This window comes from Scardinius erythrophthalmus (genome assembly GCF_964197995.2).
Source record: "Scardinius erythrophthalmus genome assembly, chromosome: 18".
Taxonomy (NCBI): domain Eukaryota; kingdom Metazoa; phylum Chordata; class Actinopteri; order Cypriniformes; family Leuciscidae; genus Scardinius; species Scardinius erythrophthalmus.
In genome coordinates, this window is record NC_138238.1 from 2,822,719 (window position 1) to 2,850,697 (window position 27,979).

The window sequence follows — 27,979 nt, forward strand, 5'->3', positions numbered from 1 at the left end:
CCCAATATCTTATTTTTCATACGACACAGATGCTAGATGTTTACCTGTACTCTTGTTTTTACCACCTCAGTGAATGAGTCTTTTTTCTTTATTCTCTCAGAACCTACAACTTCCATCTCTGACCCATGCTATAATTATAACACTCTTGATGAATATTGGAGAGACATACGGCAAAGCCAATATCAGTACCATGGACATGATGACACTCTTGTTGAATGGAGTGGCTGGTATCGGCTGTATTTATATGGAGAAAGTGCCCAGATGTCTGAGTGGTGTGTGAGTAATGCTGGATGTGGCGGTCAAACTTCACTGTATCTCAACGGTTCTCATCCAACACTTGAGGATGGAGTGGAGACCCGTGAAGTCGTGGGAACTAATTCATGGTGGGTGGGGTATTCCCATGAGTGCGGCGCCTACAGTTCCACATCCATCCGAGTCAAAGCCTGTCCAGGAGATTATTACGTCTATGAATTTGTCAAACCCATCATATCACCCCCCCAGCCTATGTACTGTGCAGGTACAATATTAACCCTTTTCTTTGGGGATATTTGTTATGATTTTTTATTTCACTATAATGAGTAAATGCTCTATCTATTAGATAATTCAACATTCATCTATTGTTTTATAAAAATAAGCATGTTTTAACTAGTTAGAATCAGTGGTTTGCAGTCCATTATCCATTCTGTATAGTAGGTTATGTTACAGATCAATCTTTTGCTACAAAATTCCTCAGTTCACACTTTAGGCCATTTGCTTAATAATTAATATTCTGTTTATGAACACATCGTAATATTACTTCACAGTTCTCTTATAGTTGCTGTCAAGTCTTTGTCAGAAAAGTCTTATTTGCATAGCTTTTAGTAAATTTTTGCAATGTTGCTCTGCCTCTACAGGCTGCTGTCAGCTACAGTAGACTTGCCCCATTTTGAGCGTGAAAGTACAGCTGGATAGAATATAATTGTTCAAAATTATGTAATTAATCATCCTAATAGGTTTTAGGATAACAGTTTTGTATATACAGTATATGAAATATATTTAATAATACTTTTGCAAATTCCATGACAGTTGCTTTCCAAAGCATCAGCAGTGATCCCTGCTACAACTATGAGTCTCTGGATCGTCCCTGGAGAGCCAACACTGAAAGTGAAGTTTACATTTGTGATGAACGTTTCTCCTGGAATGGCTGGTACCGGCTTTTCTACTATGGAATGGATATCCGGATGTCAGAGACCTGTGTTAGTTCATTCAGCTGTAGCACATACATCAGTCTGTGGCTCAATGATACTCACCCTCAGATAGAGGATGGAGTGGTGATCAGAGAGGTCTGTGGTGATGGTAATTGGGGAGGCTGCTGTAATTACAAGACAATTCCCATCAGAGTGAAAGCGTGTCCAGGCAATTACTATGTCTATGAACTTGTGAATCCACTATTCTGGTGGTGTTCAGGATACTGTACAGGTACTGTGCTTTTCTCATTTATTTACTGTAATTATTTCAAAAGCTTTAAAATGATTTCTGTCATGAAATTAATTTCCTTCTTTTTAGATGTCAACACTATTTCACAGGCGGTTTCCACTGTGAGTCCAGATATATTCACTGGATCCAGCATCACTTTGAGTAAGCTGCAAATAATATATGAACGATTTTTTTTTATTTTTTCAATGAAAGATTTGCATTACAGTTTAAATGGAATTTTTATGCATAAACATTTTTACTATTACACACTCACATTGCGTATGAATGGTTTATGAATCTCATGATTATTACAGTGTTTTACTGATTCAGATTTGCACATGTGAAGTTCATCATTGTTATATAACTTGTTTGTTTTGGTCTCATCATCTCTCTCTAACAGATTATGATCCATGTAATAACTACAACATACTCGACAACTACTGGAGAAGCACACTCAATTATGTGTATAGATACATAACTAATCATGATGACACTCATGTAGAATGGGATGGCTGGTATCGACTCTTCATTAATGGCTTGAGTGCTCAGATGCCTGAGTGGTGTATGTCTTATATGTCATGTGGAGGTTATAGTTCTCTGTGGCTTGGTGGATCTCATCCTCAGCTAGAAGATGGAGTTGTTACTCGTGAAATTTACGGTACTCACTATGAACAGTGCAGTCGCCACAGATCCGACCCAATTCAAGTCAAAGCTTGTACTGGAAATTATTATGTCTACAAATTTACCAGGCCGACTCTTTCAATCCCAGATCCTGTATATTGTGCAGGTACATTCATTAATTGTAATATCTGACATTCTTGTCATGAATTGCATTGATTTATATTCCTTTGAATATATTTAATCTGCAATATTTAATGCTCTCTTTCCATTTTTTCCTTAATAGTGCCTTTCTCCACCCCAATTGTCGATCCCTGCTACAACTATACCAGTCTGGATGAGCCTTGGAGAGCCACAGACAATCCTTACTATAATAACTATAACTATGATGTCATGTGTGATTATAATGTGGAGTGGAATGGCTGGTACAGGATGTTCTACAATGGTGAAAATACTCAGATGCCAGAATCATGTGTAAATCAAGGCATGTGTGGCACTAGTTACCCACTGTCGCTCAGCGGCCCTCACCCACAGCTGGAAGATGGAGTGGTCACCCGTCAGGTCTGTGTCTCCTCACGGAGCGGCTGCTGTTACTACACATCCCACCCTATAAGAGTCAAAGCCTGTCCAGGAAATTACTATGTTTATGAGTTTGTCAAGCCAATGTTTTGTGGAGCTTACTGTACAGGTGAGCACTTACTCATATGATCTTCAGCCATTTACTTTTCTGGACTTTGTTTGAATATGATTGTTGTTCATATAAAATGTTCCCAATACCAGAAGCCTCAAGTCAGTCCATCTCATCAGCATCTACAACAACAGAGACGATCCCATCCATAGAATCCATTACACCACCAATCACAACCACTGGTAAAGTCTTGCTTCCTTTATAAACTCTATTGTGCATCTTTTTGGACATGCATTTTTATTAAACATGATCTCTTGAAATGTTCCTGTTAATCACATTAAGTAAATTCATAGCTAAATTAATTTTTGCAGAAAATATGAACAGAAATCACATCAGGAAAAAAAACAATACAGCCCACAAATGATTATTGAATTCAAACTCTATATATTTAAATGTAAACATAGAATGTTTTTTTAGACAAACAAAGTACTGAAACTGTTAATAGTGAAAGCTTAACCAGCATTGTTTCTCAAACTAAGTTCATAACCCATGTCCACATACACCAACCATCAGAAAGAGGAAATGACTGCATGTACAGACAGATATATATATATCTGTCTAAAATAAAATAAAAAACATAGTAAGTTATATTGATGCAATGAACAACAATATACTCTAAAACTGAATCAATTCAAAAGGCTTTCAAACTACACTCTGATTCTTACACACACACACACACACACACACACACACACGCACACACACACACACACACACACACACACACACACACACACACACACACACACACACACACACACACACACACACACTTGTCTGCTGAAGGAAGCATGAAGTGCTCTAAAATGTCCTGGTAGACGGCTGCGTTGACTCTGGATTTAATAAAGCACAGTGGACCAAAGTCCTCTTTTCTGATGAGAGCAAATTTTGTGAAGTTTCCACAGTCTGTGTTGGTTTGGGGAGCCATGTCATCGGCTGGTGTTGGTCCACTGTGCTGTCCACTCAATGCAGCCGTCTACCAGGACATTTCCAGAGCACTTCATGCTTCCTTCAGCAGACAAGCTTTATGGAGATGCTGACTTCATTTTCCAGCAGGATTTGCACCTGCCCACACTGCCAAAAGAACCAAAACCTGGTTCAATGACCATGGTATCACTGTGTAATTACTGTGTGATTTCATGTTATATTCTAATTTTCTGGGATTTTGATTTTGTGGGTTTCATAAGCTGTAAGCCATAATCATCAAAATTATAACAAATAAAGGCTTGAAATATCTCACTTTGCATGTAATGAGTCTATATAATTTATTAGTTTCACCTGTTAAGTTGAATTCTTGAAATAAATCAACTTTTTGATGATATTCTAATTTTATGTCATGATCCTGTTATTCTCTCTTGTCTCTGTCTCCCCCTTGTGGCTTTTGTTTCTTTGATTCATTCATCTCTCTGACACACCCACCACACACACACGCTCGCTCTTCATTCACACACACCACGCCTGGACACACCCACTTACTATTACGCTCATTCATTATACGCCAGCTGTTTTCCATCATTCTTCTCTTTACTCAATCTATCTCCTCACCTGCTTCCACTTTCTTCTAATTAGCGTTCCTACTTCTAGTACCCCTTTTCCCATTTTCCTCTGCCAGATTATTGCCAATGTTTCTTACGTCTCGGACCTTACCTGCTAGAATCTTGTCGTGTCTTGTCCTGTCCTGGTATTGGTGCATGTATCTGGAAGCTACGCACTGTCTGGACTGTTTAATGCTGAAGCTTTTCTCTGCCCAGCTACTCTGCATCTGATGACGAGAGACGGACCCCGAGCCCAGTTTTGATTTGATGCTGCTGAAAGCTGAGTTGAATGCTGAGTACCTTTGCTGGACTGTTCCTCAGTTGATTTATTAAGAGACTTTGTGTTCATCCTATTTTCTACAACAAGAGACATTCTGTTTGACAGCTACGCAGCCTGCCTAATTTGCATTAAAGAACTGTTTATCTTGAATTGCTTTTGGGTCCTAATTCCTGAACGTGTAACATGACAGAATAATCTGGCCAACTATGGACCCAGCAACCGATCATTCCTTCCAGTCCGCGGTGGAATTCCAGGGAGCCATGCTGGGCCGCCAACAGGACAAGCTGTCCTCTACCCGTCGAGCAGTCGAATCCTCGGCGAGTCAGCTGTCGGATCTCTCGGAACAGGTCCTCGGTCTTCGCTCGGAGCCTCACCCTCGCTTCTCTGGAACCCAAGAACCCAGAGTAAACAATCCGCCCTGCTATTCCGGCGACCCTTCAGAATGCCGTTCATTCCTTACTCAGTGTGAGGTGGTTTTCACTCTACAGCCGCTTACCTATTCGCTGGACCGCACCCGGATCGCATACGTTATTTCTCTTCTTACCGGGAGGGCTCGTGAATGGGGAACGGCGGTCTGGAACGCCGACTCGGATTGCACCAGTTGTTACTCGACATTCAAGGAGGAGATGACTCGAGTATTTGATCGTTCTTCACATGGCGTTGAAGCCTCTCGCCTGCTCTCATCCCTCCGTCAAGGCAAACGGTCAGTTCCAGATTTTTCCATAGAGTTTCGTACGCTCGCCACTACCTGCGGATGGAATGAGCCAGCGCTCGTTGCTCGATTCATGGAGGGGCTCAACACAGACATCAAGGACGAGATCCTCTCCCGTGAGATGCCGGCCCATCTTGATTCTCTCATTGACCAAGCCATCCGCATAGATAAACGTTTCGAGCTGCGGCGTCGAGCACGCGGCATGGAGAGAGCTCTGCTCGCCTCACCCTCTGTCTCTCCTATCACTCCTCCTGCCAGCTCGGCTCCCGAACCCATGCAGCTGGGAGGAATTCGCATCACTACGGCTGAACGAGAGCGTCGCATCATTAACAGACTCTGCCTTTACTGCGGATCTGCTGGTCATTTCGCAGCATCATGCAAGTTAAAAGCCAACGCTCGTCAGTAAGGAGAGGGCTTCTGGCGAGCACTACTGCTTTTGTCCCTCCGCCAAGTTCACGTACTACCTTCCCTGCCACTCTCCAATGGTCGGGATCCTCTGTTTCCTGTCGAGCCCTAATCGACTCGGGAGCGGAAGCAAGTTCTTTGGATGAGACCTGGGCCATTGAACAGGGCATTCCTTTAGTTGATTTGAATGACTGTACGCCTGTTTTTGCCCTCGACGGAAGCGAGCTGGATAGAGTCAGCCGCGCTACCATTCTGGTGAGTCTCACGATTTCAGGAAATCACAGAGAGACAATTACCTTTTTTATTTTTCATTCGCCCTACACTCCTGTTGTTTTGGGCCATCCTTGGCTCGTGGAACACAATCCACATGTTGACTGGGGCAAGGGGTCCATTCTCTCGTGGAAGTTATCTTGTCATGTGAAGTGTTTAGTGTCTGCTGTCCCTCCTGTCTCTTCTGTTTCTGTGTTTCAGGAGGATTCGGGTGATTTGTCTGGAGTCCCGGAGGAGTACCTGGATTTGCGGGCGGTCTTTAGTCGTTCACGGGCCGCTTCTCTCCCTCCTCATCGCCCGTATGACTGTTGTATTGACCTCCTCCCTGGCACGACCCCGCCGCGGGGCAGACTATTTTCGTTGTCCGCACCAGAGCGCGAAGCCCTAGAGAAATATCTCTCCGAGTCCCTCGCCGCGGGAACTATCGTTCAGTCCTCCTCCCCCGCTGGCGCAGGTTTCTTTTTCGTGAAAAAGAAAGACGGCTCTTTGCGCCCTTGTATAGATTACCGTGGGCTCAATGACATAACGGTCAAGAACCGCTATCCTCTTCCCCTTGTGTCATCGGCGTTCGAGATCCTTCAGGGCGCAAAGGTTTTCACGAAACTAGATCTGCGTAACGCGTATCATTTGGTGCGTATAAGAGAGGGGGATGAGTGGAAGACCACGTTTAATACCCCCCTCGGGCACTTTGAATATAAGGTTCTTCCGTTCGGCCTCGTCAACGCTCCTTCAGTTTTTCAAGCCCTGGTCAACGACGTTTTAAGAGATATGTTTAACATCTTCGTTTTTGTCTATATAGATGACATATTAATCTTCTCCCCATCTCTCCAGGTTCACGTACAGCACGTACGCCGTGTACTCCAACGGTTGTTGGAGAATCGTCTTTTTGTAAAGGCCGAGAAGTGTACCTTTCATGCCCAGTCTGTCACGTTTTTAGGATCGGTCATTTCTGCTGACGGGGTCAGCATGGACCTTGCCAAGGTTCGTGCTGTCACCGAGTGGCCGGTGTCCGACTCACGAGTCGCCCTACAGCGTTTCCTGGGTTTTGCAAATTTTTATTGAAGATTTATCCGCAACTTTAGCCAGGTCGCCGCCCCCCTCACCGCGCTCACATCGGTCAAGTCATGTTTTGAATGGACGCACTCAGCCCAGTCCGCTTTTGATCGTTTAAAGTCCTTGTTTACGTCAGCTCCCATTCTTGCGACCCCCGATCCCTCCAAGCAATTTATCGTGGAGGTTGATGCATCAGAGGTGTGCGTTGGAGCCATTCTTTCACAACGTTCTTCCACTGATGAGAAGATTCACCCGTGCGCATTCTATTCTCACCGTCTCTCTCCGTCCGAGCGAAATTATGACGTTGGTAATCGTGAGCTTCTAGCCATCCGATTGGCCATGGGGGAATGGCGTCATTGGCTCGAGGGTTGCCCTGTCCCATTCATTGTTTGGACCGATCATAAAAACCTCGAGTACATTCGATCTGCTAAACGACTTAATGCTCGTCAGGCACGTTGGTCCCTGTTCTTCGATCGTTTTGATTTTTCCATTTCGTATCGCCCTGGATCTAAGAACGTTAAGCCCGACGCCCTCTCACGCCAATTCGATTCCCCCGAGGGAACCCCTGTTAGGGAAGAGATCCTCCCACAGGGTTGTATCGTTGGCTCTTCCATTTGGGGAATCGAACGTATAGTTAAACAAGCTCTTTCTCGGGTTATCATTCCTCGCCAATGTCCACGAGACCTACTCTTTGTTCCTGTCTCCACGCGCTTAGCCGTCATGCAATGGGGTCACTCCTCCAAGCTGTTTGCCCATCCTGGAGTCAGGGGTACCATTGCAGTAATCCGTCAGAAATTCTGGTGGCCTACCCGCGAGCGCGATATTCGTCGATTTGTGGCCGCCTGTTCTATTTGTGCTCAGACCAAGTCTAGTAATTTGCCACCTGCTGGTCTGCTTAGACCCTTACCCATTCCTTCTCGCCCATGGTCACACATCGCGCTGGATTTCATTACTGGACTGCCGGTGTCCAGAGACAACACTGTAATTCTCACTGTCATAGACTGCTTTTCTAAAGCAGCTCACTTCATTCCACTTCCCAAACTTCCGTCCGCTAAGGAGACCGCTCAGGTTGTCGTGAATCATGTTTTCAAAATTCACGGACTCCCCTCGGATGTCGTGTCCGATCGTGGACCTCAATTTGCGTCATTGTTCTGGAAGGAATTTTGCCGTCAGATCGGTGCCTTACCCAGTCTGTCCTCTGGTTTTCACCCGCAGACCAACGGTCAGGCTGAGCGCTGAGTTTTGATTTGATGCTGCTGAAAGCTGAGTTGAATGCTGAGTACCTTTGCTGGACTGTTCCTCAGTTGATTTATTAAGAGACTTTGTGTTCATCCTATTTTCTACAACAAGAGACATTCTGTTTGACAGCTACGCAGCCTGCCTAATTTGCATTAAAGAACTGTTTATCTTGAATTGCTTTTGGGTCCTAATTCCTGAACGTGTAACGTGACATTTTATGACCAGCACCTGTATATATATATAAAAATAATAATAATAATTATTATTATTATTATTATATATTTTTAAAAAATTCTAATTTTGAAGCACTTTTTATATACATTATCGTGCTGGTCCTTCAAGAGTCACTCCCAACCTATCTGTATAAAGCCTATATATATAACAGTCTTCATGGGTTTCACAATACTTCAGCTTGTGATTCTTATTAAGTGTAGGTCATATTTCAGGATTCTTTACCATAGCAAAGTCTCTGAGATCCTGATACCTTGTACTTTTGGAGACTCCAGGTAGGTTGCGGTTCTGGAAACTGGTGGCACTGATGACTAGGGTTCCTGATGGTTTCACACCTAATTCTTCACTTTAATTCCTAATATTTGTATGCAGTTAATATTAATTCTTCATTTTTTTTGCAGTTAACACACATACATAAAGAGTGTAAACTATTTCATGACTTAACCACTACAAAAAAAATACATGTACAAAAATTTCATATATTCATACAAAATGTATATTTTTAATATTTCCATGACAACAGCTCCCCCTGTTGACCCCTGCTACAACTACAATATCCTGGATGATTCATGGAGAGCCACCAACAATCAACATTCCTCTCAAATAATGTGTGACACTGCAGTCAGCTGGAACGGCTGGTACCGTCTCTTCATTCAGGATCAGAGCGTTCAGATGCCAGACACATGTGTTGATGAGTTTAGTTGTGGCACTTATGCTCCACTGTGGCTGAACGGAGGACATCCAACAGTTGAGGATGGAGTGGTCACTCGAGATGTCTGCGGTCACTGGAGCAATAACTGCTGCTATTTCCAATCCAATCCCATTAAAGTCAAAGCCTGTCCAGGAGATTATTATGTCTATGAGTTTGTGAGCCCAACTGCCTGCAATTTGGCTTACTGTGCAGGTAAATATATTTACATGTGCAGTTTGTTCATGTAAAAGATAATATATATATATATATATATATATATATATATATATATATATATATATATATATATATATATATATATATATATATATATATATATATATATATATTTATATCTAATAATTATCATTTATTTCAGATTCAAGCAACATAAACACTACCACTACTACTGTCACGCCAGAGACAACCACAACCGAAACTACAACAACAGAAACTACAACCATGGACACTACAAGTGGTAATATGATGTATTGTGTTACAATATGGAGGATTATTGATTGGCATCAGAAAATCAGATTAATATTATGGGTTTGTGATGCATGTAAATAATTTTAAATAATTTATAAAGCTATATAGGCTGTTATATTATATTATCAATCATATTACAGTGATTCAGCCATAGGCAAGAGGCCAAAGGTAACCACCATGCAGAAATAGGTCATAATGCTGTATCATATGTATTTCATTATGAAGAGATTGCAAATATTATGATGGGGACATTAAGGTAAATGAAATAAAAAAAATATGGCAGTAGCCTACTAATAAATGTACAATACTGTTTTGTGTTTCTCTCAGATAATGGCATCAATATTACGAGCCAATTTTATCAATTTGGAACTGGAGACTCAGTAAATGGACGCATTGATGATGGAAGTTCATCAGTCATATACCTCCAGCAGCCATTTATATTTTTTGGGCAAACATACAACCAAATTTATGTAAGTCAATCTGATATGAAATGATATTGGAACATGAGTATATGTATAATATGTATAATATCTTATACATATGTCTATAAACTCTCTTTGAGAAAAGGTAAATGGGAAAATGGCCATTCACTGCTGTTTAAAATACTGTTGCAAATAATTTTGCATATTTTATAGGTATCCTCCACATGATAATCAGTCCTCTTCTATTTCAGGTTAACAACAATGGACACTTGACTTTTGACGGGGCATGGTCCAGCTACACTCCATACCAGTTCCCAGCTTATGGAGGGAAAGACCTCATTGCTCCATTCTGGACAGATATTGACAACCGTTGGAATGGTGTTATCTCATATCAACAGTACACCTCTGGCAGTGTCCTTACACAGGCGACCCAAGACATAAACCAATACTTCCCTGACTTGAGTTTCTCTGCTTCATGGGTCTTTGTTGCAACATGGGATAGAGTTGCATACTACTACAATTCAGGAACAGTAAGTAGAACAATTTTTGATACCATGGAGATCGTCATGTGCCCATTTAAAAAAAAAAAAATCGGTATACCACATGTTTTTTTGCTTTACAAAAAAAAAAAAATATTATTATTTGTCTTTTTTTAAGGAAACATCTTTCCAAGTGGTTTTGATTTCAAATGGCCATCTCTCATTTGTTGTAATGAACTACGGTGCAATCGCTCCAACGCAACGATATGTACAGGTAGGCACAAGATGACATTGATACGATGTATTGAACTGTTTATGACTAAATAATCAGACATCTGAATGTCTTCCTTATCATTAGGCTGGTTATGACACCATCGACTCAAGTCACCATTTCTCAATTACTGGATCACTCCAGAATGACATTACAAGCCTACCATACAGCAGCAATGTCAATGTGCCAGGCAGATGGGCCTTCAGAACAGACACTGGAACACGTGGTTGTCAGTTTAATGGTAAAACCTCTTTTCTGATTGTATGAAATATTTGCTATTTTCTGGAAGACTATATCTTAAAGACTTATATCATGCTAGTGAGCCATAGGTGAAGCCTTACAGTAATTACACATTACTTTTGGTGTTTATATCCATAAACTCTTTGTTATAGGTTTTCCAGTGCAGCTGGGAGAATCCTTCTGGAGTGATTCCACCTGTCAGCAGAGATGCACCTGTACCAGAAGTGGCATCCAGTGCAGCTTTGAGTCCTGTACTTATTCCCAAGCTTGTCGTCCAGCTGCTTTCCAATACTCTTGTCAGAACATTCAGAGACAAACATGCACCATCTCGGGTGATCCTCACTACTACACCTTTGACAATCAGATATTTCACTTTCAAGGAACCTGCACATATGTTCTGTCGGAGGTTAGTAATTCTGCTATGGGTTTCCATTTATTGTAGAACAGATTTAAAAAAAATCTTTTACTTATTCTGAATTTTTGGCATTGTTTAGGCTTGTGGAAATGGTTTGCCGTACTATCGCATTGAGGGGAAAAATGAGCATCGGGGTAGTACTCATGTGTCATGGACTCGGATGGTCAGAGTATTTGTCTATAGTGAAGAAATTGAATTGGTCAAAGATCACTATTATGAGGCAAAGGTAATAATCACTGTATTGCTGTAGTGTTGAGTTGAGTTCAGCCACCCATCCATCTTCCTAATTTCTTTTTTGTCAACATTGTCAAGGTTAATGGGACCTTTCTAGCAACACCATTCACCCTCCACAATGGATCCATCCAAGTCTATCAGTCAGGGTTTTCCTTGGCCATCAGCACAGATTTTGGTCTCCTAGTGACCTATGATGCATATAGCTATGTCACCATCTCTGTACCGTATGACTATCAGAATGCCACATGTGGTCTTTGTGGGAACTATAACCTACATCCTGAAGATGACTTCCGTTCAGTCTCTGGGGAGATCTTGAGCTCAGATGTTGATTTTGCCAACTCTTGGAAGGTAGAGGGGGACACAGATCCTGAATGCCATGATGTCAGGTGCACAGGTCTCGCTTGTGCGGTTTGTACCAGCAGTGAAATGAGCCTTTACAGTGACACAAATCACTGTGGAATCCTGGGAGACGTTTCAGGGCCTTTTGCATCTTGCCATTCTGTGTTTTCACCACAGACCTACATAGAGAACTGTGTCTATGATCTCTGCTTAGGAGGAGGTTACCAGCCTATTCTGTGCCAGGCTCTCAATGTGTATTCTGCTCAATGCCAACAGCAGGGTGTACAACTTGGACAGTGGAGACAACCAGGCTTTTGTGGTAAGTGCCATATTTATTATAAGTAAGTCTGGCAATCAGCTTAAAGGAACACGACAACTTTTTGGACTTTAGCTTATTCACTGTATCCCCCAGAGTTAGATATTGAAAAGATGAAAAAGGTATGTATGGACTTATCTAACTGTGGGGGATACGGTGAATAAGCTAAAGTCCCCAAAAGTCGGCGTGTTCCTTTAATGTAACTGAAATATTTGTGCAAATTAAAAGATCCAGAGTTTGATGCATATTCTTTTTTCTGCTTTCCATTTCCAGAAATCATATGCCCTGAGCGCAGTCATTTTGAGTCTCATGGAACAAGCTGCCCTGCAACTTGCAGTAACCCAGCTGCCCCAATAAACTGTCCCTTGCCCAATCAGGAGAGCTGTATTTGTGATGATGGGTACATCCTCAGTGCTGGACAATGTGTGCCTGAAGCGAACTGTGGCTGCACATTTGAGGGCTTCTATTACTCTGAGGGACAGTCAGTAGTGTTGGACGAGGACTGTGGGAGACAATGTGTTTGCAGTACAGGGTCAATGGTCTGCTATCAGTACCAGTGTGGTCCAGGAGAGGTGTGTGGACTCCATAATGGTGTGAGGGGCTGCCGACCCATCAGTTATGCTACCTGTTCGGTTGAAGGCCTGGGTTCATACCATACATTTGATGGACAAACTTTCAGATATCCAGGAGCTTGTGGACTGACCCTTGCAAGAGTGATGGGGCTATCCCAACTGCCATACTTTGTTTTGACAGTGGAGAAAGTACCCAGAGGCCTTCAAGACTTTTCCAGGTTCCTGAATTTTGAGGCAGGAGGAACTCATGTTTCCATTGAATTAGGAGAAGGTAGCAATGTACAGGTTAGCTAAAGAATCTTAGCTTGTCATTTATTTGGAGCAGTTTAACTAAATTATTTAAAACTAATATGCTAGATCAATTAACTTTTATATTGTCCTCAGGTGGATGGACAGATGGTTGGCCTTCCCATCAGTGTTGGTTCAAGTCAGATCCACATCTTTCACAGTAGTGTGAGGGGTTTCGTGTTGGAGACAAACTTTGGAGTGACCGTTAGAGCTGACTGGCCGCACATTGTCCGAATCACGGCTCCAACCACTTACAATGGTACACTTGGAGGTCTGTGTGGGAACTTGAATGGAAATACTGATGATGAATTCTACAGCCCAGATGGGGTCCTGCTGGATGACTCCCAGCTATTTGCCGATAGTTGGCGTGACGGATCCCTGTCAGCCAACTGTGAGGATCCAGCTGACATTTGGGAACCAGGACTTTATCAGAACAGAAGCGAGTTCAGTGAGCTCTGCAGCATCATGGCAATGAACGATGGACCCTTTGCTGAGTGCAGCAGAACACTAGACCCTTTGCAGCGGATTGAAGACTGCATTCAGATGCTGGAGCAGACGGAGGGTGCCAGGGAGGCTCTATGTGAAGCCCTGCGAGGGTACACACTACAATGCCAACAGAATGGCATTGCAGTTGGAGAGTGGAGGACTATCACCCACTGTGGTTAGTATCTTGTGATGTGATAAGATTTTCAGAATTAAAAGTATATATCTTCTTCAAAATTCTGATCATTCATTTTCCATCCTGTTTTGTTTTAATTATCCCAGATCCCAACTGTCCAGCAAATACCCATTTTGAACTGTGTGGCACATCCTGTCCTGCGTCCTGCCCTAGCCTCTCGTTTCCCTTCCAGTGCGCTCTGCCATGCCAGGGGGGATGTCAGTGCAATGATGGACTAGTGCTGGATGGAGATCGCTGTGTTCCCCCCACTGGTTGCGGCTGCCACTATGATGGCCGTTATCGGCAGCCTGGAGAACAGTTCTGGCATGGTGAAGAGTGCCAGTTCCAGTGTGTCTGTGATGGTATCACTGGAAATGTCCGTTGCACACCATCATCTTGCAGTGACCAAGAAATCTGCAGTGTGGTGGAGGGGGAGTATGGCTGCCATCCTCGTCCACAAGGTAGCTGTTATGCTGCTGGAGATCCACATTATATGTCCTTTGATAGAACCTACTTTGACTTTCAAGGCACATGCCGATATGTGCTGGCCACAGTATGTAATGATACTCATGGACTACCACACTTCCAAGTGGAAGCAAGAAATGAAGCATGGAATGGATGGCCTGTGTCAATAACTGTTGAAGTTTTTGTCAATGTCTCTGGTCATCTTGTGCACATGTCACAGGACATGAATGGTTATTCTGCTGTTAAGGTAAGCAAGTCCACTGTAATCAATGTAATTATTGATAAGAATGGGTGAATAAACAAGCTCAACTTTTTCTTCAATTAGGTTGATGAAGAGATCAGAAACCTCCCTGTCTATCTTGACTCTGGTCGAGTGTCTGTCTACTCCACAGGACAGTTTGTCTATGTCTCAACTGACTTTGGTTTTAGTGTCATTTATGGTGGTTCCTGGGTGGTAAACATTGTTGTGCCAGGAGACTACAGTGGAATTATGTGTGGCATCTGTGGTAACTTTAATGGCCATCCGGAGGATGACTTCCTCACTCCTTCAGGTGCTCTGGCACCTTCAGCAGACCAGTTTGGTGCAGAATGGATAGTTGATGACAACATGCCATGCAATATTCCTGAAGGTCCTGATAATTGCCACGATGGGAGCACAACTATGATCTCACAAGCCTTGTGTGGGATCATCAGAGACAATCAGGGCCCCTTTAGCTTCTGTCATGGTTCTGTAGATCCACAAGCCTACTTTGATAACTGTGTATTTGATGTGTGCATCTCTGGGAACCATAATGATGTCTTGTGTCGCTCTTCCCAATCCTATGTGAGTGCTTGTCAGTCTGTCAATGCCATCGTCTACCCCTGGAGAGAACTTGCATCGTGTGGTAAGTGACTGGAGATGTGGATGAGAATTTTAAAAAGACCAGTGCAATTAAACTAAATGTTTATTTATTTCCCTTATTCAAGGTGTTTTCATTTAATCTCAAATATTTTATAGTGTACATATTATTGATTTATTTATATTTCGTGTACATTTTTTGTTACATTGCCAGTCATGGACTGCTCATCAAACATCCCAAACAGTCATTATGAGGTGTGTGGAACAGACTGTGGCCACACGTGCGCCAGCAGCATCGATGCTAGTTGTGAACACACATGCTCAGAAGGTTGTTTCTGTGATGAGGGATTTGTGAGAAGTGGAGGACTCTGTGTACCAGTGGAACAATGTGGCTGCTTATATGATGGATTCTACTATCATGTGAGGATTAAAATATAATGTTTACATGTTGAGCCTTATTATATAGAGCATTGGATAAGGGGAAGCATAGCCTTAGTGTATCATGGTTCCATAAATCATCTTAAACACTTAAAACCATTGTGGTGATGCCATGGTACAAAGATTGTATAATCGTTATACATACTCCTAAAAACATGGCTATATCATGATTGTTTTTGTATGTAAAAATACTCACTGATGTTATGTTATGGAAATGTAAAGTATATTTTCTTTGACATTGTTGATTTTGTAGATTGGTGAACAGTTCTGGGATTCAACATGCTCTCAACGCTGTCAGTGTTTTGCTCCAAATGATCTACGCTGCACTGCATCTTTCTGCCCAGCGGCCATGGAGTGTGCGGTCAGAAATGGACGTCGTGACTGCTTCAGTCCAATGTCCACATGCACAGTCTGGGGCGACCCCCACTACATCACCTTTGATGGGGCTGTGGCCCACTTTCAGGTATAAACTGGTAAACTGCTGTTTTTTTGTAGACAATTACCTTAACTGTTGTTTTGTGTACCAGTAGACAAATTAAACAAAAAAATGTTATTCTAAGGATGGTTATTGGTTTTAGAATATCTATTTTATGGATTTAAATGGATTTCATAAATCGAAGAATATTCATATATTTATGAATTTATATAGAATATATATATATGAAGATATTTATGGAAGGAAAGTGAACGAAATAATGAAGACTATGGCCTGGTTTCACAGACAAGGCTTAGATTAAGACAGAATTAGGCTTTAGTTTAAAAAGGACATTTAAGTAGCTTTTATAAACTTGCCGTAGAAAAACAACATTAGTGTGTGTATCTTGAGTCAAAATTTTATGTCAATTTTATGACATGTCAGTGCAAATTGCTTTCAGTTAAAACAGCTCAAACATGCATTTAGTCTGGGACTAGGCTTAAACCTTGGCTATGAAACTGGGCATAAGTGTATTGTGTTAATCTCACCAGGGAACGTGTTCGTATGAGATTGCCCAGACCTGTGGTAATGTTACGGACAGTGACCTGCAGTTCCGTGTGGTCGCCACCAACAGGCACCGGGGGAACATGGTGGTGTCATTTGTGTCTGCAGTGGATGTTTGGTTGTCTCAGCATGAACAACATAAGCACATCAGTATTGGGCAGAACAGGAGAGTAAAGGTAAGTTAAACTTTAACTGATGCCAATATAAATACATATTTCACTTTTTTTCTCTTTTCTTATGTTTAAATTTTCTGATTCTCCTCCAGGTTGATGGAAATGCTATTGACACACCGACTTATCAAATCAATGATCTTGTAGAGGTACACGAGGAGCAGGGATTTGTGATTCTAAATGCATTCAATGAATTCATTGTCCATTTTGATGGACATAGCAGCCTTCTAGTCAGAGTAAGTGAAAGATTCTCTGGATCTCTATGTGGAATGTGTGGGAATTTCAATGGTAAACCTGCGGATGACAAAGTGCTGCCTAGTGGAGAACTCGCTTCTGATGACATTTCCTTTGGTCACAGCTGGAAATCAGACACCAGCATTCCAGGGTAAGAATTTTTACCTGGTTGTTTGTGATCCAAAAATGTGTCTCAGGTTTGTTTTGATGGAGTGGTGGACAGGGAAAAAGGTTAATGTGATTTGTGGAGTTCTTGCAGCTCAAACAGTAGGGCATGGCAATATCAATGCAAGGCCATCATTTGATTCCCAGGGAGTAGATGAACTGATGAAATGTATGTCTTGAAAGCAATGTAAATCATTTGCTATTAAAGCCTCTATCGAATGCATGGAGTGAAATGGAATTATTTGCTGCTGACAGAATGAAACACTGCATACATTTAACATATTTGCAATTTTACAAATAAAGAGATAAAGAGAAAGGCTTCCAAATATTGATTTCATGCTAATGTTCAATTTTACTACTTTGCTTTTGTTTACTTTTAGTATTGTGTTGAGTTCTCAGTGTACAAATTAAAATCTCTCTGATAAAATAGTATAAGTATATAATTGACCTGAATTTTCCTTGTATTCTTCAGCTGTGGTGCCAGAGACCAGACCGGTAATGTTGATGAGTGTCCACACAGACAGAGGTATTCTGATCTCTGTAGTATTATCACCAACACCACTGGCCCCTTCCAGAACTGCCATCTTCACGTTGACCCGGCACCTTACTTCTACTCTTGTGTGTATGATCTGTGTCTCTACACACGTGCAAATGGCATGCTATGTTCAGCTGTTGAGGCCTATGAGACAGCTTGTGCCATCTTGGAGACACAGATCCCAGAATGGCGCTCGATTCTGCGGTGCGGTAAGTCAAAATCACAGAGCAATACTCATTCAGGGGACCAGAATGTTAAGTTCTGACTCTGTTGTGTTGTATTAAATCTATCTGTGCTTCTCCTCTTAGATGTGAGAGATCGCTGTTCTAAACTCAGCTGCTCTGAGGATGAATGGTGTGGGAAGAAAAATGGTGTTTATGGCTGTTTATGTAATGATGACCAACCCAGACCACAACCTGACTCTTTTGGTTGGTATCATTCAACAACAACAACAAAAAAAAAAAAAATATATATATTTTTTTCGGTCATTAGTTGATTTTTTCTTTTTTAACAATTCTGACAATCTTTTGTCTTTTATCCCCTCTCAGAGTTCTCAGAAATCTGTGAAAGCAGCTCTGGCTCCATGTTTGTGTCTCGCTGTCAGCTCTTTGAGGCTGGTTTTCCAGCTGATGTCTTACACCTCAATGATCCCAGCTGCAAAGGAACGGTCCGGAATGGCAGAGTGGAATTCCATTTTGATAACGATGAACACATCTGTGGTACAAATCTTGTGGTAGGTTTAACTATGTATAATCTATTCAATACACAATCTAAATATTTGTAGTGTCTGATTGAACCAACAGAGTTTGATCTGAACACTTGGGGAATCTCTTTGAGACTTTGAGAAGTCTGTAGAAAGGTCTGTAAGGATACTGAATCTGTAAATACAAAATTAAGGGCCCAAACAGACCTCCCTATAGACTTCTTAAAGTCTCAAAGAGATTCAGTGGGGAAGGATACACAACATAATGCCACAAAAGACACTGGAACTTGTGTCCACTTTCTTCAATTCTACATTCTAAAAATTCAATTTGTAGCCCTTGACTGATACATTTTGGGCTTTGTAGTTTTTAATGATATGTATAATGTTGAGTAACAAAAAAAAAGTTTATATTTACTCCAAGTGCATGTTTAGGTAGAGGCTACTTACACTAACTCCATCCAACAGGTATTTAATAGTAGGAATAAAGTTTTCAACAGGTCTTTAATTTGCCTGTAATTTAAATTGGATGTTGAGTCTTCGCGTTGATTGGACGGGCTGAGACATTGACGCGACACATGCAGCTCTTATTACCACACTCAAAACCATGGCTCTCTTCCTGGACCTTCGAGGACCTTTACTGATCAGCAGGTTCAATATGATAGGGTCAGGAGTAGGTGTAGTGTGGGCTTTAGGGACATAGACAAGTAATGTCTTAGTGAGGTAGCATCCATTTTTTTATTATCGCAGACTGTTTTATAATAGTATTACTACAACATAAGGTGCAATTTAGTATCTGCCACTATTTGCACTAAGTATAAATAGCATCTAACTACTTTTTTTTTACTTAGAGCAAGGTAAATACTGCTGTAGTGCAAATGACTGCTGCCTTTTTAAATACCTTGAACTCAATTTAGGCTAAATTACAAAATGTTATATTTGTTGTCTACAGGCTAACGGCACCCACTTCATCTATGATAACTTTATTCGGGGGACACCGAGGTCAGAAGATCTCATCATCAGCAGAGATAAAATCCTGAAGCTTTCTTTCAGCTGTGTTTATCCTCAATCACAAACACTTTCCATGAATGTGGAAATCAACCCCCTGGAGAGGTGCGAATTTTAATACAAATACAAATTCTGATTTCAGCAACGCTACCGTTATTAAAGGAGTAGTTCACCAAAACTGAATATTGTGTGTTTGTGTTTAATATATGCTACTCCTAAAGCAGAATTTTACCCATAAAACAAAGAGGTTTTCACACAGATCTATCCATTATTTCATCAGCATTGTGCACAGGACTCTTCCCGCTGGTGAAGGCAGATATCAGGTCCGGATGATTCCATATCAGGATGATGAGTTTACCCGGCCCTTCACTGGTCGTGTGGATGCAGAGCTCGACCAGGAGATGCATGTGGAAGTTCGTGTTGAGGGGGTCGACAGCCGCCAGTTTGCCCTGGTGATGGACACGTGTTGGGCTACACCTGTGAATGATCCTGATTACAGCCTCCGCTGGGATCTCATCCTTTCAGAGTAAAGCAGGGATTTTTTCTATTATTTTAAGCCTATAGCTTTTACTCAATGTAGCATTTGAATAAATAATAATCATGAAACTTTTAGCATTGCCTTACATGCTTTGTCTTTCAGTATTTCAGAACTAAAGCATGAGATCATTTGAAACAGTTCATACAAAAGTGAAAGAATTTGTCATTATTGATATTCTCAGGTGTCCCAATCCAAATGACGACACAGTGGCTCTGCTGCAGAACGGCGTCTCGACATCCAGCCGTTTCTCCTTCAGGATGTTTATCTTCACTGCAAACTCCACTAAGCTTTACCTGCACTGTGCTGTTCACCTTTGCCTTCTGTCAAGCAATCGCTGCTCAACAGTGAGTGTACAAAACCTCTCATAGTTCATGAAATTAAAATGTTAAATTTTCAAGAGTAGGTTTAGTACTTGTATTGTGAAATACATTTTCACTGTATGGGCCCTATTTTAACGATCTGAAACGCAAGTGTCAAAGCGCAAGTAACTTTGTGGGCGGGTCTTGGCGCTGTTGCTATTTTCCCGGCGGGATAAATGACTCTTGCGCCCGGCGCAAATCTAAAAGGGGTCGGTCTGAAGTAGCTTCATTATTCATAGGTGTGGTTTGGGCGTAACGTGAAATAAACCAATCAGAGCGTCATCTCACATTCCCTTTAAGAGCAGACGCGTTTGTTCTAAAGTGGATTCCTATTGTAACGGCGGATTTGCCAGGCGCGCGCCAGGAGCGGTTCACAGCCAAAGAGACGGACGTTCTTGTCAGGGACGTTGGGGATGGAGAAACACACCCAAATTAACTTCGGTTAAAAAGGCGTATGATAATTTGGGTAAATGTGTAAGCTAGATGTATGCTTTTATAATAAATTGTCTATCTATCTATCTATCTATCTATCTATCTATCTATCTATCTATCTATCTATCTATCTATCTATCTATCTATCTATCTATCTATCTATCTATCTATCTATCTATCTATGCGGATGCGTCGCGTCTGAACGCGTTGTTGTCTTTGGAGCTCTATCGATTTGATTTATAATTCTTGATTTTACTCTTTAAACTTACTTACAACAAACATTTTTCTACTTTTCCTCACTGAGAAGCACTACTGCTCAAACCTCATAGTTACAACGCGGACTGTTGAGCAGACGTGTCTCAAGCCTGTTAGTGATCCAACGCTGGATACTCTTATAGGTTACTCCCGGGGATCACGGCTGAACGCGTCTTCTCAACACTCACTTACAAACATTTTTCACCTATCGTGCGTCTACTCTACACCCGTACCACTTAAAAGACGGATTATATCTAAGACGCTTGTCAGAAATTAGTATTAATTGATAGCATCACTGGTAGTGTCGTTGCTAACTTTCTGTCCATCTGTTAAAATGGCGAATATATCAGATGTATGTAGTCTACCTTTTGGTGCAGGTGAGGACACATTTGAGCTGCACGCGGTACAGTCTGAGCTGGAAGCTGTTGAGAAACAGATCCACGACCTTTTAGTGAGACAGGCCAAGCTGAGAGACCGGCGTTTGGCTCTTGAAACATCACGCGCTGATGCTCACAAATCAGAGATTAATGTTACTAACCCGCTGACTCCGACCTCGTCTACTCCGTAAACTATCAGGCTGCGCCAGACGGAAGTTCTGAAGAAAGACTTCAGGAATCTGATCGATACGGTACGCAGCACATCGCCTGATATAACGATCATTGTGTCAGGACCGCTTCCCACGTACCGTCTAGGACATGACAAGTTTAGTAGATTATTCGCGCTAAATGAATGGTTAACGTCATGGTGCAATGAGCAGAAACTGCTCTTTGTAAATAATTGGAATCTGTTTTGGGAGCGTCCTAGGCTTTACCGTGCTGATGGCTTACACCCAAACAGATTCGGATCGGATCTTCTGTCAGATAACATCTCCAAAATGTTAAATACCTTTTGACTAGTAACCAAAAGTCCAAATCATAGTCTCTGCTGCACCAAATTAACTGATATAAATACTAGTGTAGAACATTGCATAGAAACTGTGTCTATTCCTCGTTTAGTGCGATCAAATAATAAATCTACTGCAGGATCTAGGAAAAATCTAATTGTTATTAAAACAGAAAATGTTGCTATTAGTAAACAAAAACAATTTCTAAAGCTAGGTCTTTTAAACATTAGATCACTCGCACCTAAGGCAGTTATTGTAAATGAAATAGCCACAGACAATAGCATCGATGTACTTTGCCTTACTGAAACCTGGCTTAAACCAAATGATTATTTCGGTTTAAATGAGTCTACTCCATCAGGATACTCCTATAAGCACGAGCCCCGTCTGATTGGTCGTGGCGGCGGTATTGCAACTATCTATAGAGATATTCTCAATGTTACTCAGAAAACGGGTTATAAGTTTATTTCATTTGAAGTACTTGTACTAAATGTTACGCTCTTAGATGTTAGAAAAACATCCCTATTATCTTTAGCCTTGGCTACCGTATATAGACCACCAGGGCCTTACGCTGATTTCCTAAAAGAATTTGCAAATTTTCTCTCAGATCTATTGGTCAATGTCGATAAAATATTAATTGTTGGAGATTTTAACATACACGTAGATAATCAAAATGATACGTTAGGGGCTGCGTTTATAGACTTATTAAACTCCTTTGGGGTTAAGCAAAACGTTACCGGACCAACTCATCGTTTTAATCATACACTCGATTTAATTATATCACATGGAACCGATCCAACCGATATAGATATCATTCCGCAAAGTGATGATGTAACTGACCATTACATGGTAACTTGCATATTACGTACCCCGGTAATATATCATGCTGCGCCGCGTTATCGATTAGGCAGAACAATCCTTCCATCCACCATAGATAATTTTTCAAATTGCTTATCGGATCTGTCTCAGCTGCTGCCTGAACCTAAACAAACAGATGAACTAGACGAACTAACCAGCACTATGAGCACCATTCTCTCTGGAAAATTGGATATTGTTGCACCTATGAGACTAAAAAAGGTCAGAGAGAAAATTAAAGCACCATGGTACAACAATACTACTCGTGTTCTAAAGAGAGAAACTCGTAATTTAGAGCGTAAATGGAAACAAACTAATTTAGAGGTTTTTAGAATCGCTTGGAAAGACAGTACGTCACGCTATAAAAAGGCCCTAAAAGCGGCCAGGGCTGAGCACCTCCGCAAACTAATAGAAAATAACCAAAACAATCCTAGGTTCTTATTTAACACCGTGGCTAGACTAACAAATAAACAGGCGTCACCTGAACAAAATATTCCGTTACAGTTTAGTAGTAATGATTTCATGAATTTTTTCACTGAGAAAATAGAAAACATCAGATCCACAATTGTAAACGTTCAATCTTCAATCGCGCCTTATAATTCAGCCTCGATTATCACCCCGCAAGAACAATTACAGTGCTTTACAACTATAGAACAAAAAGAGTTAAATAAACTTATCATTTCCTCTAAAACAACAACATGTTTATTAGATCCCATACCAACTAAACTATTGAAAGAAGTGTTACCTATAGTGGAAGAGCCTCTCCTCAATATTATTAACTTGTCTTTATCTTTAGGTCATGTTCCAAGAACATTTAAACTGGCAGTTATAAAACCTCTCATTAAGAAACCACAATTAGACCCAAATAACCTAGCAAATTATAGACCCATTTCAAATCTTCCTTTTATGTCCAAAATATTAGAAAAAGTTGTGTCTGCCCAACTGGGCTCTTTCTTGCAAGAAAATGACACCTATGAAAAGTTTCAGTCTGGGTTCAGGCCGCACCATAGCACTGAAACTGCGCTTGTTAAAATCACAAATGATTTACTCTTAGCTTCTGACCAAGGCTGTATCTCAATACTAGTCTTACTTGATCTTAGTGCTGCGTTCGATACTATAGATCACACAATACTCTTAGATCGGCTACAAAACTATACCGGTGTTCAAGGACAAGCATTAAGCTGGTTCAGATCATACCTATCTGACCGCTACCATTTTGTCTATTTAAACGGAGAAAAATCGATCATAACTCCAGTAAACTATGGAGTGCCGCAATGATCTGTGTTAGGCCCTCTATTATTCTCAATATATATGCTGCCACTTGGAAATATTATAAGGAAACATGGAATTAGTTTCCATTGTTATGCTGATGACACTCAACTATATATTTCATCACGGCCGGATGAAAATGCTAAATTATCCAAATTGACAGAGTGTGTTAAAGATATAAAAGATTGGATGACGCACAATTTTCTTTTATTAAATCCAGATAAGACAGAGGTAATACTTATCGGTTCAAAAAACCGCCCACAAAACCTCTTACAATACAACTTTAACATAGTAGGGTGTCCTGTTACTTTATCCTCTACAGTAAAAGACCTGGGTGTTATATTAGACTGCAACCTGTCTTTTGAAAATCATATTTCATATGTTACAAAAACAGCCTTTTTTCACCTTAGAAATATTGCTAAGTTACGTAACATGCTATCAGTTTCTGATGCAGAAAAGTTAGTTCATGCATTCATGACCTCGAGACTAGATTACTGTAATGCTTTATTAGCTGGTTGTCCTGCATCCTCAATAAACAAGCTACAGTTAGTCCAAAATGCCGCCGCTAGAGTTCTTACTAGATCAAGAAAGTTTGACCATATAACACCAATTTTATCATCACTACATTGGTTACCTATAAAGTTCCGTATTAATTACAAGGTATTGCTACTGACTTATAAAGCCCTAAACGGCTTAGCTCCAGTTTATTTAACGGATCTTCTATCGCCCTATAATCCATCGCGCTCTTTAAGATCACTAAATTCAAGGCTTTTGGTCATACCTAGGATATCCAGATCCACCAAAGGAGGGAGAGCATTTTTCACATTTGGCTCCAAAACTCTGGAATAGCCTTCCTGATACTGTTCGTTGCTCAGATTCGCTCTCCCAGTTTAAAACTAGATTAAAGACGCATCTCTTCAGCCAGGCATTCATATAATATTTTAATCTTACAGTTAAATCCGGTCTCTACTTCATAAACGCCAGAGGAGAACTGGCCCCCGACTGAGCCTGGGTTCTCCCAAGGTTTTTTTTTTCTCCATTAGGTCACCTGATGGAGTTTTTGGGTTCCTTGCCACTGTTGCCTTTGGCTTGCTCAGTTGGGGATACTTAAATTGATTAATCGATTCAACAGTGCTATTGATCTGCTTTACCAAACGTGGATGTTATACACCAGAAACAAACACTGATGTACTATTTTATTTAATACTGTGAAGCTGCTTTGATACAATCTGTATTGTGAAAAGCGCTATATAAATAAAGTTGACTTGACTTGACTTGACTATCTATCGTAATAATGTATGATTTGCAAAAATGAAAACTGCTGCTTCTGTGTAGATGAGAGAATCAAAGTGCATTCGCGTTGTGCACACGCTACATTGATTATGGCCAAGCATGCGCCCTTAAAATAGCATATGAATAACATGCGCAACGCGCCACTGACTTTAAACAATTTTTTCCTGGTTAGTAGCGCAATTGTTTTCTAAACCTGCAAAATAGCATGAAGGAACGTTTGCGCTGGAACACGCCTCCTCTTTGCGCTGAACCGCCCAATGAACGCAAGTGTATTTCCTAGTTAACCGACGTGCTTCTGTGGAGGGAAAAGCGCGCTTTGCGCGGGTGCAAAATAGGAATGATACATGCGTCGGTGTACAAAGTCAATTGCGCTGGGTGCAAGATAGGGCCCTCTGTGTTGAATATCAACCTAATTTATCAATTATATTAGCCAGTGGGTCTGTCTGTCTGTGTATACAGTATGTGGAGTATCTATAGTAAAATGTGGTGGGTAAATGATACATGTAAAGGTTTTCAAATCTGCAGTTTATAAACCCTTGTTGATCAAACACTAAGACAAGTAAGGTTGGTGAGTTTCAAGATTTAAGGTCAAATTTACTAAACAGGGCAAATTAGCGTGAAACACATTAAATAACACAGACGCAGCCAGCCGCAAAAATAACAGTGACTGTCTGGAGACTTTCTGCAACTCTTTGTTTCGTGTTTGTTCAAGGCTGCCCTCTTCTGGAGACGTTGTGCTCTCCTTTATCTTCTTGTTTAATGATATTTAACAGGGATTCACAGCTGGATTTTGCTCTTTTCTCTATTAGGACTGTTCTTCTGGACAGCGGCGGAGAGAGGGCAGGTCTCTCGACTTCCATGACAGTGCTTCTATATCCATGGGTCCTCTGGTGTTGTCTGAAGGGAACACAGGGAACACAGGTGATTTTAATCATTTGTAAATAAAGGCTTCTATGTAAATACATTATATTTCACTGCATTTCATTATATCCCCTGTTCACAGATAAGTGGGTCCCAGAACAAGTGAAGGTATCTGAGGCTTCTTGTCTGTGTGGTTCTCTGATGCTGATACTTGTTCCTCTGATGAGTGTCCTGACACACTTTTAGTTTAGTACCAAAACATTTATATGCATATTGTCTAGAGTAGTTTTAATTAATGTGGAACTGATGCTATACTGGTTGTGGGTTCTAAACGTTTCTTTATTTAATTAATGATATTTCTTGTGGCCTAATAAAGGAATTATTATTTAATAATTGATGTTTTTTTTCTATATAGTACATTCATTCTGTATTACTTGAGGGAATGTGCTGCAACAACAAAGGCCATCAGATTCATGTTTATTCAAATAATGCAAAAACATAATTTGGTCATTCCCTTTCTGTGGAAAATTGTGATACTGTAATTTGTAGACAACTAACTAATATGACTTTCTTTTCCTAAAAATTGTTGTAATTTTTTTATTTTTGTATAAGGCGAGAAAAAGGTCTGTAATATCTAAACAAGGAAAACAATAAATACATTTGATGGTTGGCTTCAAAGTGTATTTTTTCCTTTTGTGATCATTTTAGTTAAGTAAAAGTATGATAAAGATCATAACATTATCTTTTTACTGCTATCTTTGCAGTTGTTTTACTTATTTTCCACCATGATGCTATGATTATATACATGAGAAGAGTATTGCTATACTTTCAGTTCTTTGAAGAATGTTGCAGAACTGGTTGAATTGTTCTCTTTAGAGCAGAAAATGAGATAAGGTTCAGTCAGTGTTCAGAATGCCAAAAAAACTTCTTGTGTTGTTTTAGTTTTCAGTCATAGAATGTGAAGAGAAAGAGAAATTGAAGAGCTTGTAGGACAGAGAGCAAGTTCACATTCAGGCAGTCCTCTGACACTGTCCTCGATTGATCCTTTCGTGTGAGCGCACATTAATAACATTAATAACTGTTGACCACTAAGACCCACTGCTGCATTTATGCAACATTCTGATAAAACTGTTTATATTTTTGAAAGTTAAAATTATTATTAATAATATCATATTGTTGAATGTTGTGTGAAAGTGTTTCTATTACTAAACCTGTTTAGACTTTGACAACAAAATATTACAAATCAAATACTTCTACATTTGATCATAAACAATCAGCAATACTGTATGTCAGAATTCAATGGCCATATTGTGCGATTCAGATCGCAAATTCCTGTCAAACGTGTTAAGATAAATATTTGAGCTATTAGATAAGTTTGATAAAGTATAAAGTAATATAAAGTATGAACTGCTTATATGTGTAACCTGTAAAATATACTGATTGTGTTCCAGCTGGTCTCTAAGGGTTAAAATGCTGAACATGTGAAAGACTCTTTGGCCTGGTGTGTCATGTTGGAGTTTAGCCGGTATATTCAGTATAGCAGGTTTTAAATGGGTCAGATGTACAAAAGCTTATGTTTCATTGCACATCCATTTACCCTGACACACAAAAGCTTATGATGAACATTTGGGTCAGAGTTGTCTCCATTTCAATTTAATGAGATGCTAATCAGTTTGTTTAGGGAATAATTAATAATCAATATTCATCCTCTTCAGTGTGTTTCTTTTGTGCATGAGGTTTGAGATTCACTGAGAGCCAATAGATATGATCAGCTCATAATGTTCAGGTTTCATGCTGTACATTCA

General features: G+C 40.6%; 1 protein-coding gene across 1 annotated transcript in view; it reads left to right on the plus strand.

Moving 5' to 3' along the window:
• Positions 1-261: 261 nt before the first annotated feature.
• The window catches only part of LOC308706830 (alpha-tectorin-like), a gene marked incomplete at both ends in the record, with an annotated part of 40,856 nt that continues 13,138 nt past the window's right edge, over positions 262-27,979 (plus strand). The window contains 34 exons of the mRNA XM_081392696.1: positions 262-517; positions 1,066-1,335; positions 1,447-1,458; positions 1,546-1,617; positions 1,856-2,242; positions 2,360-2,761; positions 4,793-5,686; positions 5,800-5,948; positions 6,165-7,005; positions 7,153-8,238; positions 9,010-9,390; positions 9,994-10,136; positions 10,340-10,618; positions 10,746-10,841; positions 10,926-11,079; positions 11,231-11,484; positions 11,573-11,719; positions 11,806-12,385; positions 12,656-13,239; positions 13,339-13,903; positions 14,008-14,612; positions 14,691-15,249; positions 15,418-15,623; positions 15,895-16,104; positions 16,608-16,796; positions 16,886-17,175; positions 17,662-17,933; positions 18,033-18,152; positions 18,273-18,457; positions 19,377-19,537; positions 19,713-19,958; positions 20,152-20,314; positions 26,123-26,234; positions 26,317-26,402. Of these exons, the coding sequence (XP_081248822.1) occupies positions 262-517; positions 1,066-1,335; positions 1,447-1,458; positions 1,546-1,617; positions 1,856-2,242; positions 2,360-2,761; positions 4,793-5,686; positions 5,800-5,948; positions 6,165-7,005; positions 7,153-8,238; positions 9,010-9,390; positions 9,994-10,136; positions 10,340-10,618; positions 10,746-10,841; positions 10,926-11,079; positions 11,231-11,484; positions 11,573-11,719; positions 11,806-12,385; positions 12,656-13,239; positions 13,339-13,903; positions 14,008-14,612; positions 14,691-15,249; positions 15,418-15,623; positions 15,895-16,104; positions 16,608-16,796; positions 16,886-17,175; positions 17,662-17,933; positions 18,033-18,152; positions 18,273-18,457; positions 19,377-19,537; positions 19,713-19,958; positions 20,152-20,314; positions 26,123-26,234; positions 26,317-26,402 (10,956 nt within the window). The remainder of the gene's footprint in view (positions 518-1,065; positions 1,336-1,446; positions 1,459-1,545; positions 1,618-1,855; positions 2,243-2,359; positions 2,762-4,792; positions 5,687-5,799; positions 5,949-6,164; positions 7,006-7,152; positions 8,239-9,009; positions 9,391-9,993; positions 10,137-10,339; positions 10,619-10,745; positions 10,842-10,925; positions 11,080-11,230; positions 11,485-11,572; positions 11,720-11,805; positions 12,386-12,655; positions 13,240-13,338; positions 13,904-14,007; positions 14,613-14,690; positions 15,250-15,417; positions 15,624-15,894; positions 16,105-16,607; positions 16,797-16,885; positions 17,176-17,661; positions 17,934-18,032; positions 18,153-18,272; positions 18,458-19,376; positions 19,538-19,712; positions 19,959-20,151; positions 20,315-26,122; positions 26,235-26,316; positions 26,403-27,979) is intronic.